The sequence below is a fragment of the Monodelphis domestica genome, chromosome 4 (assembly GCF_027887165.1).
Source record: "Monodelphis domestica isolate mMonDom1 chromosome 4, mMonDom1.pri, whole genome shotgun sequence".
Taxonomy (NCBI): domain Eukaryota; kingdom Metazoa; phylum Chordata; class Mammalia; order Didelphimorphia; family Didelphidae; genus Monodelphis; species Monodelphis domestica.
Genome location: NC_077230.1, coordinates 402,233,203 through 402,251,278, shown reverse-complemented (window position 1 = coordinate 402,251,278; position 18,076 = coordinate 402,233,203). Strand labels below are relative to the sequence as shown.

Sequence of the window (18,076 nt, the reverse complement as noted above, 5' to 3'; positions counted from 1 at the left end):
ACATAACTGTCCAAATGTTTATAATTTGAAGGTCAAATACAAAAGAAAGCTGTAAGGTAAACAGTGTGTGATAGAAGTAATTCTGGACAATCAATCAGGAAAGATTAGTGTACAACTACAGCTTGACAAAGAATAGCTGTATGATTATGTACAAGGCACATTCCTTCTTGGCACCACTTCCATGTTTAGGAAATGAAGATGAAATTGCAAATTCGCCTTGTTCAGAATAGAGCGCTCTGTCATTGCTAAAGTATTATATAAATGCAAACTGATAATAAAAATGAGAATTAATAATTTCTAAATCCAATCCTTATTTGGATAGTTGCTTCAAAACACTGTATTATTGACACTGTATTAGAAACACTAGCAGTAGCAATTAGAGAAGAAAAAGAAATTGAAGGCATTATAATAGGCAAGGAGACCAAGTTATCGCTCTTTGCAGATGACATGATGGTCTACTTAAAGAATCCTAGAGATTCAACCAAAAAGCTAATCGAAATAATCAACAACTTTAGCAAAGTTGCAGGATTCAAAATAAACCCACATAAGTCATCAGCTTTTCTATATAATTCCAAAACAGCTCAGCAGCAAGAACTAGAAAGAGAAATCCCATTCAAAATTACCTTAGACAAAATAAAATACTTAGGAATCTATCTCCCCGAGACAAACACAGGAACTATATGAATACAACTACAAAACACTCTCCACACAACTAAAACTAGACTTGAACAATTGGAAGAACATTAACTGCTCATGGGTAGGACGAGCCAATATAATAAAAATGACCATCCTACCCAAACTCATCTATCTATTTAGTGCCATACCCATGGAACTTCCAAAAAAATTTTTTACTGATTTTGAAAAAACCATAACAAAGTTCATTTGGAAGAACAAAAGATCAAGGATATCCAGGGAAATAATGAAAAAAAAAATACAAAGGAAGGGGGTCTTGCAGTCCCAGATCTCAGACTATATTATAAAGCACCGGTCATCAAAACAATTTGGTACTGGCTAAGAGACAGAAAGGAGGATCAGTGGAATAAACTGGGGGCAAGTGACCTCAGCAAGACAGTATATGACAAACCCAAAGATTCCAGCTTTTGGGACAAAAACCCACTATTTGATAAAAACTGCTGGGGAAATTAGAGGACAGTGTGGGAAAGATTAGGTTTAGATCAACACCTCATACCTTACACCAAGATAAATTCAAAATGGGTGAATGACTTGAACATAAAGAAGGAAACTATAAGAAAATTAGGGGAACACAGAATAGCATACATGTCAGACCTCTGGGAAGGGAAAGACTTCAAAACCAAGCAAGAATTAGAAAGAGTTACAAAATGCAAAATAAATAATCTGGAATACACCAAATTAAAAAGGTTTTGTACAAACAAAACCAATGTAACCAAAATCAGAAGGGTAGCAACAAATTGGGAAACAATCTTCATAAAAACCTCTGGCAAAGGTTTAATTACTCAAATTTATAAAGAACTAAATCAATTGTACAAAAAATCAAGCCATTCTCCAATTGACAAATGGGCAAGGGACATGAAGAGGCAGTTCGCAGCCAAAGAAATCAAAACTATTAATAAGCACATGAAAAAGTGCTCTACATCTCTTATAATCAGAGAGATGCAAATCAAAATAACTCTGAGGTATCACCTCACACCTAGCAGATTGGCTAACATGACAGCTTTGGAAAGTAATGAATGCTGGAGGGGATGCGGCAAAGTAGGGACACTAATTCATTGCTGGTGGAGTTGTGAATTGATCCAGCCATTCTGGACGGCAATTTGGAACTATGCCCAAAGGGTGATAAAAGACTGTCTGCCCTTTGATCCAGCTATAGCACTGCTGGGTTTGTACCCCAAAGAGATAATGGACAAAAAGACTTGTACAAGAATATTCATAGCTGCGCTCTTTGTGGTGGCCAAAAATTGGAAAACGAGGGGATGCCCTTCAATTGGGGAATGGCTGACCAAATTGTGGTATATGTTGGTGATGGAATACTATTGTGCTAAAAGGAATAATAAAGTGGAGGAATTCCATGGAGACTGGAACAACCTCCAGGAAGTGAGGCAGAGCGAGAGGAGCAGAACCAGGAAAACATTGTACACAGAGACTATTACATTGTGGTACAATCGAAGGTGATGGACTTCTCCATTGTGTCAATGCAATGTCCCTGAACAATCTGCAGGGATCTAAAAAACACTATCCACAAGCAGAGGATAAACTGTGGGAGTAAAAACACCGATGAAAAGCAACTGCTTGAATACAGGGGTTGAGGAGATATGACTGAGGAGAGACTAAATGAACACTCTAATGCAAATACCAACAACAGGGAAATGGGTTCAAGTCAAGAATACATGTGATAACCAGTGGAATCGTGCGTTGGCTATGGGAGAGGGAAAGGTGGTGGGAGGGGGGGAGGGGAGGAAAAGAAAATGATCTTTGTTTCCAGTGAATAATGTTTGGAAATGACCAAATAAAATAATGTTTAAAATTAAAAAAAAAGAAAAAAAAGAAAAAGGACCACCCCCTCCCCCCCACCAAAGAATGCTGAGCTTCAATGCTCTGCAGGGTCACTTTTTGAAGTTTCTTATCTAATGATTTGTTGTTAAAATTCCTCTAGCTACTTAGTCAGTATACCCCCTCCCCAAATCAAAATCACTACCAATTTGAAATTTAATGATGTGAATTCGAATCCTAACTTATAATTCATCACATGCCGTTTATAATTTTGTACCCAGTTTCCTCAAATATAAAATAAAGTAGTAGGACAAGATGAATTTTGAGGTCCCTTAGAGCTCTGAAATTTCTGAGATATCTAAAAATTTGGAGAAGTTAAATATACTGAGTTTCTGAACTGCAAGTTTTGGATAAAAACAAAACTATGTGAAGTTTCCTCAAGTTTCCTTACACTAAGACCATTGTTATATGATCTTTACCTAAAATGAATACCTAAAAACATATGGGAGATGAAAATACAATATTTCTTACCTCCCGGTCTATAGACAACATCATCTTCAGTAATAAATGATGTTATCTCCCCAGTATCTGTCCTTTCATAACGAGATTTCTTTTTAGGAGGCTTCTTTTTGTTCTTCTTTGCAGATTCCTCTGTGGTGGCACTGTTATTGTCATTGTCCTCATCTTCACTGTGATCACTTTCTGCATAATTCTTGGCTCCACCTTCCAAAGTGCAGCTTCGCCTAGGTCTGGAGTTTTCACTCTCTCTTGCTTTGTCCCTCTTTTCTCTTTCACGGTCCCTATCACGGTCCCGGTCCTTTTCTTTGTCTTTATCCTTCTCTTTGTCAGCTGTCATGATTCGCCACGTGCCTTCTTCTGTCCTCTCACGGCTGGGCCTCCGTGAAAGGTAGACAGTGAGCCTGGGCTTCAGTCTTCTGAATTTCTCACTCAATTCCAGGAAAAATCCAACCACTCCAACAACCCCACTGTTTCAAAAAATCTGTGAAGAAAATAAAAACAAAGCAGTTAATACTATACTTTGACTTTAACAACTAAATTCATCTTAAAAATTTTATGAAGAGACAAAAGGAAAAGCTACATGAAATTAGCAACAAGGAAAGTGGAACACAAAAGCTTATTAAAAGAACTTTCTGAAACAAAATTTTAAATTGTTTTGACTCCTAAAATTTCTAAAGATGATACTAAGTGTGAAAAATAATGCAACCATCTAACGAAAATTTCATGATTTTCCTTCTATAGTTATTACCAGAAAGCACCAAATATAAATGCCACCTACTATCATTGCTAATAGTAATAATTCTCAAAAATATACATATTGCTATGACATCATTCTCCAAAGCAACTGTGAAAGGAAGGCAGTAACTATAAAATTAAGGCATGTGATAAGATAAAGGGAAACTTCGACTTCAGCAATAGCTACATTTTTAATTAAAAAGTAAAAATATATAACTTTGATTTTTACAATACATAATAACTATATAAAGAAAAAGGAGAAAGGGGAAGGTTTATGGTTCAAGTTTTCATTCAGGAAGAATGTATCTTATACCCCAGATTTGTAAAGATAGTAATGATTTTAAAAAATCTTGATATAGCTCACCAGCACTAGAAAACTCGAGATACTTCTCCCTCAAGAGTCTCATATACCATTCACTTGAAATATCACTACAATTCAACCCATTTTTCTTTTTACTATAAGCAGAGAGCTAATGAAGAAAAAGTCTAAAAGAAGAGCTAAATTTGATCAATTAAATAAAGAAAATATGAGGAAGATTAAAACAAGCATGAAACAATTTTTCAAAGTATCTCAAAGTGGTGGAAAGATAAGAAAGGGAGCAAAAAAAGAAACTATTTTTATGCCAAAAAGGCAACCAATACAAACAAAACAACAATTAATTGAATGACTGATTTCTCTTTTAAAAGAAAATTTTATAAGAATATAAATGGAAAAAAATACACACAATGAATGCTACAAAATTCCAAAGGTCCAGGTATGGCTTGAAAGATATGAAAGGCCCCTCTGAACCCATCCTTTTGGAGAAATGGGAGGTGCCAAAGTGTTAACACATTGTACTTTTTTTTGCCATGGTACTGATCACTTATGCTTACTTTTTTCATCCTCTTTTCTTTTAAAAAATACTATTTTGTGGGGAAACTATGTGTCTCAGTACATAGAGAGTCATGCCTAGAGACAGGAGGTCCTAGATTCAAATCTGACCTCAGACACTTCCTAGTTGTGTGACCAAGGGCAATTTATTTAACCACTATTTTGCATAGTCTATTGCTCTTCTAACTTGGAACCAATACATAGTATTGATTCTAAGGCAGAAAGTAAAGGTTAAACAATAACAATGTGCCACAACTAACATAAAAGCAGAGTATTTACTTTTCCTTTTTGGCAGACTTTGAGATTAGACACTTCAATTTTCTGAACATAATTCGAGCATGGAATTTTTTACTCTCAATGAATCATCTCTTAAACAGGTAGTAGTAATAGTCAAGTCTCTATGGGCCACTAGTCTTAGCAATTGAAAATACACAAAGTGACATAACGTTCCCTACTGAGATTTATTCTCAAGCACATACATTTTCTTACACAGGTGAAAAAATAGTATCAACTATTTGTAAAACCACTCTCATTGACACTAAAAACCTATAAACAGCCACAGTGAGTCCATGAAGGAGAACATGGTTTTAGAGATGAAAATGCCAGGGAATTCCCTCAATGATTTAATTCAAAAAAATAAAAATATATAAATTCATAAATATATAAATAAAAATATATAAGGAGGGAGAAGAAAGAAACTGGTTACTAAATGATTTGAAAGAACACTAAAAAACATTATTTTGACAAAAATGAAAAGAGTTAGAGGCAGGTAGATGACTCAGTGGATAGAGAGTCAGGCCTGAAGACAGGAGGAACTAGGTTTAAATCTGGCCTCACACTTCCTATCTGTATGACCCTGGGCACTAAACCCTTATTGCTCTTCAGTCTTTGAACTAATACTTAGTATCAACACTAAGACAGAAGGTATGAGTTTTAAAAAAATACAATTAAATAAGGAGGAAAATACAAATTCAGTCTGTTCTTCTACCCTGTCCACTCTGAAATCACATTCTGTTTATGTCTAAATATGGGAATAGCAAGCTAATTTCTGTCATGAATGTTTAAGGAAATGAAAAAAAATAAAAACAAAAAGATAGGATTTAAAAAAAATAAGAATTCACATTCATGTGTAAGCCTTAATGCACATCAATCTTATAACACAGACAATACATAGCAAATGAGGAAATTCAAACACAAAAACTGTGACTTATTTCATATCAGGTAATAAAGAAGAAATCTAAAATAAGAATTCAAAACCTAGCACTATTAGCACTGCACACAAGAAGGCCCATATATGCCAGAGTCAGATAAACAAGAATTAAAAGGCATTTTCTATTTACTATCTAAATCCCAAAGGAAAGAAAATCCAAATCCTAGTTGGCTTCAATATATTGGTCAAGTACAACTTTCAACATATTTACTGCCTTAATTATGCTTTGCTAAGCCTCTATTTAATGTTTATTCCTTGTGCACACACAAACTAGTAGCAGAAAATGACTAAAGCAGTGTGCTAAGTTACCTTGAGATTTTCTAATGACAATTTACAATAAGACTATCCCAAACTATGGAAAATCAAAAGGTGAATATTACTGCTATACATGATTTCTAGACAACGCTTGCTCCTGAATATGTCCACTGAATTAAATGCACTGAACTCTGGAATTGAATTTTAGTAAAACCTTTTAGTAGAAATTTAGACCCTTCGTATCATTAATACATCCAAAACAGCTAGGAGTTCACAGAAAGGTACTATTTTAACAAAAACTGAATGAGGAAAAAGTTAACATTTGAAATCCTCTAGGAAACGACTTCATTTCCAGCTACCTTGAAAATCCATGGCTTCTACACTTAACTCTTTAAGTTAACCTGTCTAGACCTGATTTTTCTCTCTTGTAAAAATGAGGTGAATGAAAAACATCATCCTTATGGTCTCTCTTGGCTCTCTAAATGACATGATCCTTTAAAGCAGTGGTTCTCAACCTTTCTAATGCCGTGACCCCACAATACAGTTCCTCATGTTGCAGTGACCCCAAACCAAAAAATTATTTTGGTGGCCACTTCAAAACTGTACTTTTGCTACAGTTATGATTTGGAATGTAAATACCTGATATGCATTCTGTATTCTCATTGCTACAAATTGAGAGATTTAGAGCCACTGCTTTACAGGCACAAAAATTCAAAATTTCACTACAATGGTATATACTCCTTCTGCCATACACCAAGATAAATAATTTATTGATTACAAGCCAAGTGTCATATGATAAAACTGTTTAAGAATTCCAATGAAAAATCCATACATAACCATTAGGGAATAATCTAAAAGGGACATAGTGAAGGACAATTCCAGAAAGTAGGGAATAAAATAAACTACATCTTTTTGACTTAACACTAACTGACAAGACATTAATGCATATTGTGCAACTGAACCAAAGAAAAAGGTCAGTGAATAACCACTCTTGCTCTCCCCCAAGGTAATTATTATCCTCTGCTTCCCACAAGGATGACAAATTGATATTGTATGTTGTTTAACACAATTCCTCATAGAATATGAACTTTTTTATGGCAGGAATGAAATTTTGCAAATATTTCTATTAATCTAGCATACGCTTATTTCTGGGATGAAGTAGGAAAAATTTTCTCTTCATTCCAAGGAGCATTTACCCAATTCCCTACTACATGATAAACAGTTTGTTATAATAAAAAGTTTCTGCCTTCAAAGAATTTGCATTATCCTGAAGGAAAAAAATTCACAGAGAAATAATTATAAAACCTAGCATTAGGGTTAGGCTGAGAGGGTAAGTCCTAACAATGGAGTAATTAAGAAACATCTAGTAGAGAAGGTAGCCACAGAGCTAAGCCCTGACACTGTCTAGAAAGACACCATTTCAAGAAGCTCATAGACTAGTTAATAACAAACAGATCCAATTTGTAAAACCTTTTAAAAACAACCATATTCTAAACCATAAAACACCAATTATGTTCACAAGTGGAGTTCAGAAAAGGGAAAGAAAATATGTACGGCCCGATGGAGAAGATGAAATAGTTCTAACGAATCTGAATGGATAATAAAAGGATAAAACAGAAAAGAGTTCAACATTCTCCCCAGATTCAGAATGCACCACATGTGATAGAAAATGGAGAAGCAACCAGTCTAACTGACAAGAAAAGTCATGTATTAAGGAAAAATAAGAAAATATTAAGTACCCACACACCCTAAAATCTAACATGAAAAATGAACAATGTGGCACTAAAGAAGAGATATGAAGGCTACTTGTGTTGCATTTATACCTATTTTCATCCTTTTTCAATATACTGATTAGCTGTACTTTTGTTTTCTGCCTTTTTTTAATCTTTAAAAAAATACTATTTGCTATATGGGAAGGATAAAGAAAAGGAAAGGAATAAGTAGATACTGTTTACTATGTGCCAGGTACTATGCTAAGCCTTAGCTTTATAAATATTATCACATTTAATCCTCACAACAACCCTATTGAGAAAACCTGAGGTAAAGTTCAAGTAATTTGTGCAGGGTAACACAACTAGTAATGGTCTGCAGTCACATTTCAACTCAGCTTTTCAGAATTCCAGACCTCTATCTAATATATCACCTAACTATAAGATGGGTCTATGGTGCTGGGAGGAATACTAGAAAAAGCTATAAAGTTGTTTAAAATATGTAACTTTCAAAGCAAACATTCACTCTAGGTCTGGTCCCTCCCCCGCCCCCCTCCAGTGCGCATTGATAAGGCATAAGTAAAAACACCACAGTAGAAATGGATTTTACATAAATGACAAAATTAGCATAAAAAGCGGGCAGCTGGGTAGCTCAGTAGAGAGCCAGGCCTAGAGATGGGAGGTCCTGGATTCAAATCTGGCCTCAGATACTTCCCAGTTGTGAGACCCTGGGCAAGTCACTTGACCCCCATTGCCTAGTCCTTACCACTCTTCTGCCCTGGAACCAATACACAGTATTGATTCCAAGATGGAAGGTAAGAGTTAAAAAAAAAAAGTAGTATAAAAAATACATTAATTGCTTTCTTAGAAGAAAATTTAGTTGGAATATCATAAATTACATTTTGGTGACAATAATTGAACATACCTTTAAACTTGGGAAGGTGGTAAAAAAGTTGTCTAAATGCAAGGACTTCTAAAGCACAAGAGAGAGAGACAGAGAGAGAGAGAAAGGGAGAGAGAGAGAGAGAGAGAGACAGACAGACAGACAGACAGACAGACAGAGTGAGAAACTAGAGCTGTGTGAGACAGAAATGAAAATAAATCATCAAAAAAATTTATTAATAAAAAAATTTTTAAAGGAGAAAGGGAGAATAATCAGTGTGATGAGATCATGGAGGGTGGAGGGTCTTGAAAGCCAATTGAAAGAGTTTGAACTTAAAATTGTAGAACGGAGGCAGCTGGGTGGCTCAGTGGGCGGTCCTGGGTTCAAATATGATTTCAGATACTTGACCCCCAATTGCCTAACCCAGGGGTCCCCAAACTGCAGCCCCCTGAGGCCATTTATCTGGCCCCCACAGCACTTCCCAAAGGGGCACCTCTTTCATTGGTGGTGAGAGAAGCACTGTATGGGGTGTCCCTCAAATACAGTACTACTTCCGGGGTCATAATACTCTGTGTGTGGCCTTAGAATGAGGCATGCAAAGGATTATGTGGCTGCACAATACTCAGCATGGTGAGCGGTGATCTGGGGGAGGGGATTCCGCACTGTGTTCACTGCTGCCCGGTTAGGGTTGGGGTTAGGTTTAGGTTTTTAGAGTCCGGCGCTCCAATGGTCTGAGGGACAGTTAACTGGTCCCCTGTGTAAAAAGTTTGGGGACCCCTGCCCTAGCCCTTACCACTCTACTGCCTTAGAACCAATACACAGTATTGATTCCGTCTTTATCAATTATATGACTCTATTACTGTGTTAATAATTAAACACATTAACACAATATAAATGTTAAGAGGATAAAATAAAGATGAAATGACATTGATTTGATATTAAATAAGAAACTGCTAAGGTTTTTGTAGGAAAGTGACTCATTCAGACCTGTGCTTTCAGAAATCCCCATTAACAGCTATGTGGAGGATAGCTTAGAGAAGAGATGGGCTTGAGGTAGGGATCCATTGAGGAAGCTACTGCACTGAAGTCAATGTAAGAGGTAAATAAGAGCCTAAGCTAGGATGGTGGATGTGTTAGTAGAAAGAAGAGAACAGATGTGAGTGAATTCAAGGTAGAACCAAGAAGATCTTTGGTCAGGATATGTGTGATGAAGGAATGTGAGGAATCAAAGATGACACCAAAGTTCTACTGAAGTGATGGCGAAGCACTGGGTTTTAAGGAAAGAAGAGAATATAATGAAACAGATACAATAAATCTGTGCCTGGTACCCTGTGTCACTGTCTCCCATGCAAAATGGAAAAAGGAAAAAATAAAGCTCTTGCTAATAGGTCATTGCCACTGAGGGAAGACATCAAAGGAAGATATCTGCCACAGTCACATGATCTGGATAGCAGGGGATAGGAAACAATGTTCCCAATGGAATATTCACTGCTGCCTCTCTAAGTTCCATTATCCTAAGGAAACTTTACTCTGGCTCACAAAGGATATTGCTAGGAGCCTACAGTAGGCTGGGGATCAGGCCACAAGCCCAGATTGACTATTGGGTGAGTACTAAAGAGGGAAATTAACATGTCAAAAGCAATTGGTATTTTTCCAAAAGTATATGAGGCATGGGTAGTTTCAGTAAAAATTTGATGATGAAAAAAGGCCAGAGCAACAGAAATGCTTCTGATCTGCATTTCTTCATATAGCAGGTCTGCATTGAAATGCTTCTATTCTAATTCATCTTTAAAAGCCCTGTGAATGTGAAACTACAAGTGTACTTCCTGCAAAAAGGTTGAAGTGAATTACTGAGTGATAGGATTTGTGTCATTAGTACCAGCTATAGTTGTAATGCTCCAACTCCACCCTTAAGACTCTTTGCAGCATGAATATCTGAACTCAGACTCATTTAGGCATAAAGAAGAAATGATCACATCAAAAAATGATCAAACAAAAAATACTTCTTAAGAGCCTGAGTGCCAGTCTCTTTCTGAATGAGAAATGAGATCTCCTAATTTTCTAAGGAGGGAACACCTAAACATTCAAAAAGGTTACTGTAGCTTGAGAAAAAAAAAACACAAACCCAACAGTACATTTCTAGGAACAAATGATGAGTTGAAAAGTTATTTTCAAAAATTAGAATAATTATATTACACTGACTCAAATATGCCATTTTAGAAATCATGTTTTATAAACAAAGGGAATTGATTAATGAATTTTTTCACACCTGACAAGATAAAATCAGCTGAACAAATGATTTAATTAAGCTCTCAAATTGGGCTCCCAAAATAAGTATCTGTACCAAAAGATGAAACTGGAAAAGTCATTCTGTGTTTTAACTAATACCCTATAAGCAAGACTGGATTGAAGAAGGAAACCTGATAATTTTGATCCAATACATGAATCCTTAAACCAAAGAGAGAACTTCTGTTTTATCAAAACATAAGAAGTTAGATGTTAAAATATAAATGGTACTTCATACTTTTCCACCAGTATCTCAAGCTTACTAGTCTCCTTGCTGTGAATGAATCAGAATATGCAAATTGTAAGGTTTAAAACTAGCCAAAAAATGTCTTCTTTTTTCCTCAAGAAATTGCAATTTAACTGTACCCAAATCTCATGCAGAAGGAAGATTTAAGGTGAAACTAAAATACTAGATGTGAAATTAAAGAAAAAGGGACAAATCAAAGAGAGAAGGTTAGAAATTAAGCATTAGTCCAGAGAACTGCGACTGTAGGGGTCACCAAAAAAAATTGAACAATCCTAACTGCTTAGCTCCTTCACATTACTGTGCTGGGCATTCCATATTTTGTTTACTTTTAAAAGAAAAGTAATGAAGCAAAAGAGTGCATTTTAAAACATATATATACAAGTATGATAAATTTTATCTTTATATTTATTATACCTTAGCACCATCCTCTAAGACTGAGGGTTTTTTTTTCAATTAAATTTATTTAATTGAGTATTTTTCCATGGTTACACAATTCATATTCTTTCTCTCCCCTCCTCCCACCGCCTCAAACAGTCAATGAGCAAGCCCACTAGGTTTTACATGTGTAAGACTTGAGTTGTTTTAAGCAGTGTGTTCAGTGAAATTTACCAATCCTGGAAAATGTTATTATTCATCTATCACAGCTGTTTTAATGAGTTACGTATTTTTATCACTTTATACATAATTATACTTCATTGAAATGAAATCCATAAAGTAAGGAATACTGCAAAAATATAGTGTTTTAGTTTTCTAAAATAAACTGTGCTAACATGTCAAAGATATTGCCCAAACCATAATTATACAGATGTTTAAAGCTGGATCAGAATAGAATTAATTCCATTTAAAATCCGAGTATTATTGGGAAACCCTAGGGCTTGAGTTTCAGTAACAATATTACTCACTGGTGGTTAGACTGAACTAGCCACACAACATGTAATGGGACTTGTAAAAAGCTTTTATATCACAAAATTTTAAAAATCCGGATGCTTACACTTCCACAAAATGAAAGAAATTAATTTCCTAAGAAAACAAGTCCCTACCATACTACTGGGGATTTCCTGGGATCACCCTGACAAAGAACATAGCAGTAAATGATATTAAAAATCTAAATTAAAAATCAAACACCAGTATTTACGCAAATAAGATACTGAGGCTCTTTCTGAGAAATCTTTTATCTTTTCTACATCCAACAACAAAAGAGCATATAGAAACCAAATTCTGATTAGCAATACTTGTGCCATTGTATTCCTAGAAAATGTTCTATATTTACAATAGCAAGATTCTCTTGATAAGAAAAAAAGGTTTTTACTTCAGGTTCTGTATCTGTTTCAGAAGAAATTTTCTTTAATAGTCAAGAATTCTATTCACATCCAGAGAAAGAACTGTGGGAGCAGTAACGCAGAAGAAAAACACATAAGCGATCATGTGGTTCAATGGGTACTGGGGATTTTGACTTAAAATGATTATTCTATTGCAAATATCAATAATATTGAAATGGGTTTTGAACAATCATACATGTAAAACCCAGTGGAATTGCTCTTCAGCTCAGGGAAAGGAGAGAGATAGAACATGAATCATGTAACCATGGAAAAACATTCTAAAAAAGAAAAAAATTAAAAAGAATTCAAGTGAAACATTTGTTCAATACACAACAAGGCTAAATGCAGGTAATTTAGTCACTTTATTTCAATTTGGAGAGAGTTCCAAGCTTCAGATTAACCTGAAATAATGGTATCCAAGCTAACATCTTCAAAAGGGAAAACTGAGGAAGCCATTGTATATAAACACTTTTTACCACAGTTGAATCAAAATTTATTTATTTATTCGTTTGTTTATTTTGAGCCTGTACAGCTCACTCTCAACCTAAGGGTTCATATTACCATACCAGAGAAAAAGAGAAAAAGTCAGTAAATTTACCCGAGTACTTCTAATTTTTATGTAAAAAGGATACATATTTTAAAATTTTTTGAAATTTGGTTTGCAATCTAAATGGATTTAGAACATACATCTCAGTCTCAAACAAAATCTGCCATTTTTCCATGCCTTACAAGGCATCACTGCATTGATCAAAACCAGTACACTACACTGTTAAAATTGTCATGCAAATGTGAAGACCCATAAAATATGGCTAATATGGATATCAAACAGATGGAAAACAGAGAAAGCTAAGAATGTATATCCCAAAAACCACACAAAAAAATTTTAGACCATTCTGCGAAGCCTCCAAAAAAAATTTTTTTTTAATTTCTAATATGTTCGTTTCCAATTATCTCTCACCTCTACTCAAGGACTTAGCCCTTATGTTACAAGGGTTCCCCATTCACCTACCTACGTATTCTGACCCCTTATTTAAATAAGAGTTCAGCAAAAGCATCCCAAAATTCACAGGACCTCAAAATATTTACACTATTCCATACTCACAATATCTCCACACAAAGAAAAAATGTTTTTCTCAACACTTCATCAGTTGAGGTGTTCACAAAATCCAAATACTGTTGCTAGAGATATTATTCACCCATCAAATGATTGTCTAACAAAAATTAGAAGGTACCCTTATCCTTCACTCTCTTTGTTATAAATAATATTATTAAAACTTAGAAAAAGTCAATCTCAGCATTTCTCTGGCAAGAAGATTAAATACTAAAGCAAATTAACAAAAGTTTCTTGAAAACATTAAGGAATAAAAACTAATATTGCTATGCAGAAAAAATAAAATCCTACATTCTGAAAATCAGAAAGGTTTAAACATTGACAACATAATGGGATCTAAGAGTGGTCTTTAGAGTTGCTGAAAATTTGACCCTTCTTTTTCCATAAAGATTTCAACTCTATAGCAATAGAACTCTCTTAATATATGGCAAAGCTCTATATTAATACAGTAATTTTAAACATCTTCATAGCTTTGCTGTCACAGAACAACCTATAAAAAGAAAAACTTTAGTCCTTACAGTCCGTACAAACTCCTGATATTAAAGCACATGCTTTCAAGAAGCACATGCAAAGACCAAAATCAAGATTTTTAAAGGGGAAAGAGGGGACATATTCAGTTAATTAAAAGCTGATTAACTACTCTAAGAAAAAAAAAAAGATGGACGAACTGCTATCCTCATATTTAAAAAATCATTTACGGTAGGCTTCATCTTAACAGCAAAAATAAATCTTCAAATTGGCAGTGTTAGAAGGTTACATGTTCAAGACATTCAGGTAACTGATCAAAAATTCTTCTCTAGATACCTCGTCCTATTCCTCCTACCAACTCCACTGTGAAAAAGAAAAATAAGACAGAACAAGAGCATCAAACTGATAAATACTAACTAGAAGAAAATTTAGGAGAAGGGAGAGAACAGGAAAATAGGTATCTATACTGACTTTTGATATATTACGTTATGATTAACATTTCAAAAATTATTTTAATTTAATTTCCCTCAACCAACGTTTGGGATTTATAAATAGAGGTAACCTCAGTCTTTAACATTCAAAAAGGAAAGGATAATGGAAACTTGGAGATTTGGTCCCCAGAAATTCCCTATATTAAACTTTCTTTTAAGAAAATAACTGGGAATCACTTCTACCTTTGAAGGGGAAAAGGTCATTCTCACCAGCACTCTTTAATCATAACACAGCTGTACAAGATGGTTTCAAAGAAACAATGTACATATATAGCAAACAAAATGAAATCTATCTAAAATCCTTCAATATGGAACTGAAATTGGGGTAGCTGGGCAGCTCACTTGATTGAGAGTCGGGCCTATAGATGGGAGGCCCTGGGTTCAAATCTAAATTCAGACATTTCCTAGTTCTGTGATCCTGAGCAAGCCACTTAACCCCTGTTGCCTAGTCCTTACCACTCTTCTGCCTTAGAACATAGCACTGATTCTACGGTAAAAGGTAAGTAAGGGTTGGTATATATAAAAACTCAAATAACGAAAAAACATTTGTGAGCTTATCAATTGAGGAATTCCTAGCAACAATGTAAATGTACAGCTTATCGATTCCCTGTCTTTTCGTCCTATGAGGTTGCCCTTCATGTTCTCCCCAAAAATAAAATTCTACAAAAGATCATCAAACGTGGAAGTCGTCCTTGCTTTCTTCTAAAATACTGAGGTTACCAGTGGAGCACTCTGGTGAATCCACATTTCATCCCTCATTCTCACTAGGTTAACTAGCCCACACTCTCCTTCTGAAATAAAATTCTTTTATGGCATCATTCACTCTTTCAGAATTTCTCATTAAGTTATAAGTTTGAATCTGCTAACATGCATTATTCATTTTTCCACTACCCAGGTATAATATTCATATTTGATTTTACATTGGTAGTGATATTCCATGTCTCATTGCCATACAGAAACTGAAGTACATGCAAAATATTTCCACTGAAAAGATGAGATTTTGCCATTAAGTGAAGCCTGGGATGAGAAAAATTGCTCTGAAATACATCTGGATACAATCCAGACCACTTAATAGAATTTGGCATAAACTCAGAAAAAGAGGCAGATATTGAGACAGACAAGACAGTTGGAAAAGTGCTTTCGAATACTAATTTGGGTTTATGTTGAAATCTAGGCAACTGACATCTTAAATCCATTTGGTACTATTCTTCAACTTCTTATACTGGAATTATACATCTCCAAAAAGATCTGCAGTATCTTGTGGCACAAAACACCTATATTAACATTCCACTTTAAAAAAAATAGGAAAATTTGGAGGACCTTTCTATTTACATTAATAATGCCTTCTGGACCTGGAATCTGTTGGATTTCCCTCAGAGTGTTGAATATTTTGGGATGAAAATGTCCTCTCGTTAATACCTCACCAATTGGCTAACTTCAGTCGCTAATTAGCATTACTGTATATAATCTTCAAAGGAAACAAATGATCTTGATATATGGATGGGGAATACTTATGGTAGAGCCTGTAAGGTCATGCTTTGTTCTGCTAATAAAAATGGAGTTTTGCAATCCATAAACAGAAATGCAATAGAATCTTATATTTTCTATAATCCACCATTAATTGGCAAAAATGTGGTCCAGTGAATATCATTTTTGAAAGCCTACTTGTTCCCTCATATCATTTTTGCCCACAAATCAGAGATGACCCATCAAAGTTTTGAATTTGTGAGAGGGAATGAGTTCTTAATGTTTCTTCAATAACCCTTTGATTTTTAAGTAAGACTGAGATTTTCCACATACTGGTGTGCTCTCCTCCTTTAAGATACCTTAAGAAGCAGTCCCTCACTGTTCCCAGGTGTATCAAGAGCATGGACTTTGTTTTTATGAATTTAATCTAATCCCACTCCTTTTACTCTCTTTGATCTCTTTAGGGCAACTTCTACTTCAGTCATCAGAGGCTGTGATCCTATGTTCCAAATGCAGTGATTCCACTATAATTGATGGAGAAAATTCTATAATAACATTTGCAAACATTCCCCTAATTAATTCTATAAAGGATTCTTCATCCCTGAATGTCCTTAGAATGACTTGCTTAGTTGAATATCTTGCCAAGATTTCTTTAGTGCATTTTTACCTTCCTTTGTTTTTTTTCCCTGAAACCCTATTACTTATAATCATCTAGCAATATTTTACACTTACATTTTACCTCAATATTAAAGCATCTTTTTTACTATTTGGAAGTTCATCTACTGAATAAGACACAATCTTTGAATCTTCTGGTCTTGTAACAATATATATTCACTGGTGTAATTTCTGAATAAAATTAAAATGTTTAAAAGTTGATGTTATTTCCATTTTCCATTCTATTTTATTATCAAAGGTTTTTGTAAATAATATAAGATCAAATTAAATTCAATGAAAAAAAGTATTTATTAAAAGACTATTATGTACTGGGTATTAGACTAAGAATTCGATGGAAATCAGTGCCACTAACTCTTTTCTTTGTCTCCCCCAAAAGGATCATCTACAAGGCAACCATCCATTTAGATGCAATTTCCTTCCCTCCCATAGTTTTATAAATACCAATGGTTCTTAACCTTAGTTTCAAGAAGTAGATTTTTAAAAAATATTTTGGTAATGAGATGTTAGTTTCCTTTGCAATCCTATAGTTTCAGTTTTATACATTTAAAAATGTTATTCTGAGAAAGGCTCAGAAGAAAGGATAAAAGTGAATTTATTTAAAGAAAACATGCCAATACAGATAAAATTCAATTCCTTTGGTGAAGTCCATTCAGTGGTCACTGGAAGGGAATCACAAACCTTCAAAGTACCAACACTCAAATGAAACTTTCTCCGACTTTAAGTACTGTGTGACTCCTGGCACCTTCTGCCTGTTTTACAACATTTTTTGCCATTTCATGAAGGAACAAAAAGGGGTTCACGGAGAATAGAGGGCACCTTTTGCCTGTTCTATATTCTATTTTTTTATTGTTCTACTCTTAATCCAACTGTTGCCATGAATTGAGTTGTAGGCAAACAGTGCTGGGCCTTAATTCAAATATGAACTCAAGACCATGTACAAGCTTTGTGAACATGAGCAAGTCATTTAAACTTGTTTCCTTTACTTTACTGACCTGTAAAATGAACTGGAAAAGGAAATGGCAAACCATTCCAGTATCTTTGCCAAGAAAACACCATTAAGATCAGGAAGAGTCAGAATTAAAATAACGAAACAATGATGACATATTTCTTGAGCCATTCATAACCAGTAGGACATCATAATGTTCTCTTCATCCTCCACGATTTTCACATTTTCTGTCCCCCATTAGATTATGAGTTCAGGTCAATGATTATCTTAACCCTTTTTTTTTGAAGGGGGGGGGGGGGGGTCGCAGCGCACAAGCATTCATGTGTCAGTTTTTGTTCTAAGCAATTAATGAAATTTTTCTCCGCGACAGAGTAGGTAAATCACATAGAAACTAGAGCAGCATCTATAGTTCCTA

The 18,076-nt window shown here is 34.8% G+C and overlaps 1 protein-coding gene across 14 annotated transcripts in view; it reads right to left on the bottom strand.

The window, feature by feature from the left end:
* Positions 1-18,076, bottom strand: part of RERE (arginine-glutamic acid dipeptide repeats) — a 574,348-nt gene that overhangs the window by 353,156 nt on the left and 203,116 nt on the right. For all 14 annotated transcript variants that reach the window (XM_007493036.3, XM_056795844.1, XM_056795845.1 and 11 more), the window contains one exon: positions 3,001-3,469. In XM_007493036.3, coding sequence (XP_007493098.1) covers positions 3,001-3,325 — 325 coding nt within the window. In that variant the 5' untranslated portion in view covers positions 3,326-3,469. The remainder of the gene's footprint in view (positions 1-3,000; positions 3,470-18,076) is intronic.